The sequence below is a fragment of the Oryzias melastigma genome, linkage group LG17 (genome assembly GCF_002922805.2).
Source record: "Oryzias melastigma strain HK-1 linkage group LG17, ASM292280v2, whole genome shotgun sequence".
In the NCBI taxonomy this organism is placed as follows: Eukaryota; Metazoa; Chordata; class Actinopteri; order Beloniformes; family Adrianichthyidae; genus Oryzias; species Oryzias melastigma.
In genome coordinates, this window is record NC_050528.1 from 33,064,623 (window position 1) to 33,072,122 (window position 7,500).

The 7,500-nt window shown below is 39.0% G+C and overlaps 1 protein-coding gene across 2 annotated transcripts in view; it reads left to right on the forward strand.

Annotated features, from left to right (window-relative positions):
• LOC112151156 (glutamic acid-rich protein) overlaps positions 1–5,081 on the forward strand; it is a 21,450-nt gene extending 16,369 nt beyond the window's left edge. The window contains exons 8-15 of one of the 2 annotated variants that reach the window (XM_024279867.2): positions 559–695; positions 770–881; positions 1,996–2,553; positions 2,629–2,764; positions 2,909–3,273; positions 3,378–3,439; positions 3,528–3,573; positions 4,364–5,081. In XM_024279867.2, coding sequence (XP_024135635.1) covers positions 559–695; positions 770–881; positions 1,996–2,553; positions 2,629–2,764; positions 2,909–3,273; positions 3,378–3,439; positions 3,528–3,551 — 1,394 coding nt within the window. In that variant the 3' untranslated portion in view covers positions 3,552–3,573; positions 4,364–5,081. Of the gene's footprint in view, positions 1–558; positions 696–769; positions 882–1,995; positions 2,554–2,628; positions 2,800–2,908; positions 3,274–3,377; positions 3,440–3,527; positions 3,574–4,363 lie in introns of those variants that run through there. The other variant, XM_036216239.1, reaches the window with a different exon arrangement.
• Positions 5,082–7,500: the final 2,419 nt, after the last annotated feature.

Consider the following 7,500-nt stretch of genomic DNA (forward strand, 5'->3'; position numbering starts at 1 on the left):
GCTTCTTGAAACGGGCCCCTGTTTCTCCTCGTCCATCTCCTCCTTCTTTGTTTCTCTTCAAGATGATCAAACTCACCAAAAAGATTAATGGAAACTGTAAAATCACTCATGTCTGCTGTGATATATCAACATATGTAGTATCATATTAATAGAACATTTGTGGTCAACGTTTCTTGGATTGTTCAGAAAAGTGTTCTTACTGGTTTAATGTGTTAGTTTAAAGACTCTGTTTTGGGTTGTTTTCTTTTATTTTTTTCTTTTTATTGTTCCAGCGTGAGGAAAAAAACTTGTGGTGGTGCAACAGTAAAGGTTGATAGTCTGTTATATAAAAAATAAGTTTTGATTCAAAATAGATTTGGATTTGTTAATTACAGGAAATGAATAAAGAATTGACAAAAAATGGAATTGTATGACACCACTATTTTATAAAGTTGTTATCCTCAAATACTCCATGCAGTTTTGTCATCGTCATTTGAATTTGAACATGGATTTTATTTAAAAAAAAAAAAAAATTTAGAACATGAAACTTTAACAATCTGCTTTTAAAATATATTTCAGACTGTGCCACGGAAAAGACAAAAGATGATGAGGAGGAGCAGGACGAGGAGGAGCAGGACGAGAAGGAGCAGGGCGAGGAGGAGCAGGGCGAGGAGGAGCAGGAGCAGGAAGAAGAAGAAAATGGTCAAAACTCTGAGGTAATGAAATATGAATGTTCACTTTTATTTTTTTTAAACTTTGTTGACATCATTCTGTGTGTTTTCTTCTTCAGCCTGTAGGGGGCGCTGAGCTCCCCTCTCAGCTGAATCCTGATGCTGCTGCAGAAGAGTCAACAAGCACACAAAAACAAACTGTAGCTGCTGACCTCCACAGGCCTCACTCTGGTAACAGCGCCACCTGGTGAACGTTGACCGCTCCAAACACTGATTAGTGCATGTCTTAAAAGTCCATTTTTAAAATCAAAACCACAAAAGATTTTTGCCTTTTATACTGAAATCAATTATTTTCTTTAACTGTATTAAATGATAATTACTACAAAAACTGAAATGAGTATTTTAACATTTGTTGGTCCTGTTTAAACCCAGTAGCTGAAATGGAACACTTGAAACTCCCTTTTCAAATACATTTTTACCTCAAAATGTCTATTCCTCCAGTAGTTTTTAATGATTATGTAATTTGTATCCAAAATTAAAGAAATCTGTCTCATTTTCTAAGACATAACTTCAGTAATTTATCAGAAAGAGGAGATCTGTGTTTTAGATATTTGCAGCTGTTCATGCAGCTTTTACAGCAAATCCTACATTTTAGCTGTTTTTCCTATTTCTGTAGGTTTGAAAAAAGCAGAAACTTGTGTGCAGAGTTCAGATCAAATGTTTGATTTGTAATGTTTATTATTAAAAAACAAACACATTTAAACACAGGAAAAAAGCCGTTAGGTCTTCTTTAAAGTCTTTACCTAATGCATTTGCACAAAGATAAAGAACTCAGAAGTACAGACATTTATAAAATACATCAAATAAAACAGTGGAAGTTAAAGGAAGTTCCTCATGATAAATGAGTCCGTGTAGAATCCACTTTACCACACAGATGGAATATTCTTTAGGCCTTTTTTGTTATAATTCATGGAGATGAATCTTTCTGAAAACTAACCTCGAGGAGTGAAGAATTTAGGAAGAAGACAAAAGATACAAGAGGACGTTACTGTGAACTAACTGCAAAATACAAGAATATTCTCTTATAGGTTAAATACATATTTGAAAAATATTTGCATCATAAATATTGAAAGTTTGACTGAAAAGGGCAGATTATTGAGCTAATCTGATCTGGCTGCAAATTTAAATCATTTTTGCTGAACAAAAACATGAAGAGGAAAAACACTGGCCTCAGCTATAATACAATAAGACAGACATGGATAAATCAAACTATAATAAAGGCTTTCTGTAGAAACCAGATGGTTGATCTTTGTTGATCAACTTCGTTGATGTCTTTCTTCTGCAGATGTGCCTGAAGAACCAGATGCCTCCATCATCCTCAACATCCAGACGGATGTGGAAGCAGCCCAACAGGAAGGCAGCCGCTCTGTTCCGGAGGAATCTTCTGAAAGCTGCGCAGACTCCAAAACTCCCAAGAGGAGGAAGAGAAAGAAGAACAAAAGAAACACGGAGACGCCCGAAACCGAAGCACAGGTCACAGACACACCCTCCGATCCAGGTGACACTCCTCTGACCAGCAAGTCCTCCAAAAAGAAAAGGAGACGCCAGAAGAGGGGAGAGGACGATGTGAGGGGAGAGGAAGAGGCAGCAGAGGAGCAGGAGGTGGTTCCAGCTGCTACATCGGAGAAGAAAAAGGCAAAGAAAAGGAAAAGAGATAAAGACATGACTTTAGAAACCAAAACTACAGAGATACAAGTTAAAGACTTGGAGGCAGAGGAGAATACTCCAGCAGAAACAGAAAAGCCAAAGAAGAAAAAGAGAAAGAAGGAGAAGGAGGCGCCATCTGAAGAGCCACCAGCAGAGGGCGATGAGGAGACGGAGGAGAAGATTGACAGCATTGATGGTGAGAGCAACACAAACCTTTTTAATGAGCAGCATTCGGTAGACTGTCATGACTGATACCGCTCTCCTCCTGTAGATGGCAGCAGCGCTCTGCTCTTCTCAGGAAAAAAGAAGAAGCGTCTGTGCAGGAAGCTGAGCGTGAGGATCAGACCCAGATTTCACGGGAAGAGGATGAGCAGCATCCAGACCAGACAGAAGATGGGGAAAAAGAAGTTAGTACCGTGTTCTTTAAGCATTAAACTCACAGGTACTGTAGTAGAAACAAATCCTTAAACCCCAGAAGAAAATATGTTCTAGTGGAAGCTCTGTTTTTAACCCTGATTTTGATTCGGTTTTATTTATTTTTATATTTTCAGACCAAAAGACGAAACATTAGATGAGAAGTCTCAGATGAATCCAGTCAAGAGAGCTCAGGCTGATGACGAGACGGAGATCAAACCACCGAAGGGGAGGAGGAGGAAGAAGATGAAGATCGTTACGGAACAGGAAGAAAGTTCCTTAAAGGAAAACAAGCCTCCTGGGAAGGAGGAGAAATCCATGGAAACCCAGTGGGATAAAAACGGAGTGGGGGAAGAGCTTCCTGAGGAAGACTTGTCTCTTCTTTCAAATGAAGGGAAGAAGAAGAAGAAAAAGAAGAAGAAGAAGAGAGTGAAAGATGAAACCGTGGAGGAGAGCTCAGGTTCTGCTGATGTGAGCCAGCCTCCACTTTCTAAGAAAAAAAGTACGTTTTGCTGTGATGTACAGCTTCATTCTTTCACTGGTTTATTTGGAAAAATACAAAAGAAAATGAGAAAGTTACATGAAGTTTTGAACACGATATTGCAGAGAAGAGCAGCCTGAAGGCCGGACCGGAGGATGGAGACTCTCACACTCCTGCAGTTTCTGCGGTGAGACTTAAAGAAACAACTTAACGTATTTAATGTGTTTCAACGATTATTCTTAATAGTATTCTTTTTCACATTTTTTCATTTTCAGAAAAAGAAAAAGTCCTTCAGCTAAACGATTACCTGATTGGATCAGAGTGAGTGAAGTCCATACATTTCTATACGTATTTTTTTTTTTTTTATTAAAAAAATGTTTTTCTTAACTTGTCCTCCAGCAGCTGATCAAACAGATCAGAGCTGAAGGCCTCTTGTGTTGGACACATTTTAGGGCAGGACTCTCAAACTCAGCTCACCTCGGGGTCACTGAGGGCGGAGTCTGGCTGAGGCTGGGCCGTATGGGGCTCCATTTGTGCCAAAAATATGTCTTTGGTCCATGCTCTGTGTCTACTGAACAAGTTTGTTGAACATTTGTTCATGTCTATGTACTACTAAGCAGAATCTCCTGTGTGTCCTGTGAAACGACAGGAGCTAATGATGCTAGCAACTGTTGCTAGAGACTTTTCTGATGACCAGATCCAACGACAATAGCAGATGCAAAGTTTAAAGCATAAAGCTGAAACATCACAAAGCAAATACAAAGCTATCATTAATTTAATTTAATTAAACATTTATCAGGTCAAAGTCATGCACAGCAGCTTTAAAGAGCATTTTTTAAAGTTTTTTGACATTTTTTTTAAGACTGAAGAAGTTTAGTTTGATTTGTTTTCTTATAAAGTCAGCTCTTAGGAGTTGATATGTAGAAGGTAGAAGAACAGAATCCAACTTCTCAATATCAACTCAATGAATTTGTGATTATTGTTTTAAAAATTCAGTTTTTGTATTAAACTGTGTTTTTGAGTCTCCTGTCATGTTGTCTTGACGTGCAGTTATAGTTTCTCTGTGTGGAGGTAACTGTGAGGCCTCATCTTTTCTGTCGTTCATCCTCAGGGTTTCTCCTGGATCAGCCGGATGAGGATGTCTCCGTGTTGGACCTGAAAAGCCAAATGTCAAAGTGTGTTTGTGCCTTTGTCCTTTACTCTTCTGAGGAATTAGTAAAGGAACAGACGTGTCCTTCCTTTTCACTGTCTTTAGTTTGTCACCTCAGGTCACACGGAATGAACCTGTTAACTGTGAAATCCTTTCTGAGCAGCGTTTGAAGCCATTCCTCTTTGAGGAAAAGTTTTTCATGTTTGACTCAAAATTGAGATTTTAGATATTTTTGATGAAAATGAAAGTTTTGACCTGTGACTGTTTGGATTCAGATAAAAATGAATAAATATAAGCTTTAAAATGTTACTTTGGGTGATGGGAAGAAAGGTATTAGAGAAACTTTGGTTAGAAAAGATGTTTAAAGGGATGAACTGTTACTCACTCCTGGGAAATGTCAGTAGCAAACTGACGCTGTTCAAAACGTTGTTTACAGTCGGTCTTTAAGCTGTGAAGTTTTCTTAACTATGCACCAAACTTTCTGCTGTTGGAGGAACTTTTTAAAGTTGCTGCAATAAACAGAAGTTCTGACTCCCTCATTTGTCTGTCTGAAAGTGGAACCAGCAGCTGCTGTTCACTCTGAACACGTCAGTGTGAGCCCGTTTCTGCATGAATTCTCCTCATTCTGATGACATGTTTACACAGTGACAACATGCAATTAAACTCAGTTTTCCTTTTGTGACATTTTCTCTTACTTTAAACTAACATCGTCCTGAATTGGGTTCCAGAAATGATCAGGAGCAGATGAAAAAAATGCAGGTTGAAAAAGAGCAAAGCGATGTAGAAAATTCAATCGCACAAGCTCCCTGCTGCGCTCCATTCTGATCATCCACCTACAGACAAGTAGATCCATGAACGTCTTTGTTTTCCTGGTCTGAGCTGGAATCTGGATCTGAACTGTACGGCTGGAAAGCTTCAATATTGTTCACGACTTGTTGCACCGGTTATGTCAGGTTAAGCTAGCAGGAGAGTGGAAACAGAGAACTCTCAGCAACAGGGAGGGAAAGTGTTGCGGGGTCATGCCCTCAACTCTGAAGTGAATTTCTATGAACTCCTGCCGCTCTGCAGAAACTTTGTTCTAGAAAACAACAGTTTTATATCAATCTTGGCTAAAAACAGCACAATTATAATGAGAAGACCACTGGAAGGATTTCAAAATGGATCATTTGATGATCAGAATGGGACTTTAGGAAAGTGTAGCAGTAATGAATGTTGGAGAGTTCAATATTTAAGAGAAAAGATGTAAAAAGAGCAGGAGCTGAAGTACAAACAGGACAGCAGTCGTTCTGGTAAGCCTTTGTAGCATCTCTGCAGCGAAGTCTCCTCGGATCAGATATGGATTTCTGAAGACAGTGAACCTGCTTGTCTCTCGTCTTCCCTCCGCTCTGCTTTCATTCGGATTGATTGCATTTCAGATGAGTTTGGAGTCTCTGGAAAACAAACATTTCAGAGAACAGCTTCCTGCATGAGGGTTCTGCAGAGAACGCCCAGTTCAATCCAAGGGTAAATCCGTGTCACCTAACAATCATTTCTCGCCACCAGACAAATGAGAAATCACCTGTGAGTGCTTTGGAAAAATGAATCTGTGTAATTACAGGAACGAAACAGAAATCCAGGATCTGCTCCAACTCTGCAAACTTACTCCTGCAATAAAAGACACATTTATTTGGAAGTGATTTCTCAGTATTTGTAAAAGTACTCCCTGAGGGGAAGTTGATATTTCACTGAACAAAACCACCCAAAGTAATCTATAATAAAACTGCTAATGAACACCCATGAAGGCATGAACATGGAGTCCAACTGGATTTTATGCAAATGACTATTCTTCTACAGTTAGTAATAATGAATATTTAAAACGCCTTCAGCAGAACATCACGCCGGTGATGGAGGAACAGAAGATTTATACCTTGTAGGCTGTACCTGAATCAATCCAGCACACAACTGCAGGCCCCAAAACATCACTGCTCTGGAGCAGGGTCCACAAACTGTCTCTGATGGGGGGCCGGGCCGGGTCGGTTTGGATGCTAACAGAAAAATGATTACAATCACAAGGTGTGTCTAAACAAAACAATATTTTAACAATCTCTTTCTGTAATCTTCACAGAGAAAATAAATCTAAAACATTCCAAAAATTAAACCACTGAATAGAGAACCCTCTGCTGTCACGGCTCTCCCTACAGGTCCTCCTGTAGGATCTTCCCAGATCCAGATCTTCCAAGAGGCTTTTTAGGTTGTATTGTTGTTTTATCTAACTCATCAATAATTATATAAACTTATGCACAAAATGAAAAATGAAGGTAAAAAAGGGTTTTTAATTATATTAAGTGTAAAATATGTTAAAGATTGTACAAAATGTGGAAAATGTACAAAATAAATTATAAAAATGAAAAACTATTATTTACTCTTCAACTTTTAATTTGAAACAACACAAAACGCTGGAACCAAAACCCAGAACACTAGTTATAACGTACAAAACTAAAAGAAAAAGAAGGTTTGTAATCATGGAAAAGGTTGACAGAAAAAGGAAATGTCTCATCTTTGTGAAGCTGATCTGGTTCTGTCAGTAATGATCTGTTCTAGAGAAAGTTATCTCAGGTTTCTGCACAGGTCAGTTGTGGATTCGGTTCTGTTTGAAAATCTTTTCTTGCAGATTCTAAATTCTGCCTTCCAAATATTAGTGAAATTGTTCCAGATTTCTGTTCTTTTTCCAGAGTCACTCATTTTTTTATTTTTGTGTTGATGTCGTTTGTCATTGTTGCACCAGCCGCGGTCTGTATGTCCCTCATGTACGTAAACAGTAACGAGCTTTGTGCACACACACGTGCACACACACGTGCACACGCTCAGCGCCTTTATGATCCCTGTGCACAAACACATATTGATCTGACATGTGCCACTTGAAGAGAAAAAAATCCAAAAGAGGATTCGGGACACGACTTGGTGAATGAAAATGAGCTGAAATACAAAGTCATGTTCTATGAGGGTCTCAATCTTGTGGCCAGATTGAAATAAATAATATCAATAATGGGTCTTTGATAGTGTTTGGGGGTTGGGCCAAATGTGGAGGCGGGCCAGATCTGGCCCCACGGGCCATAGTT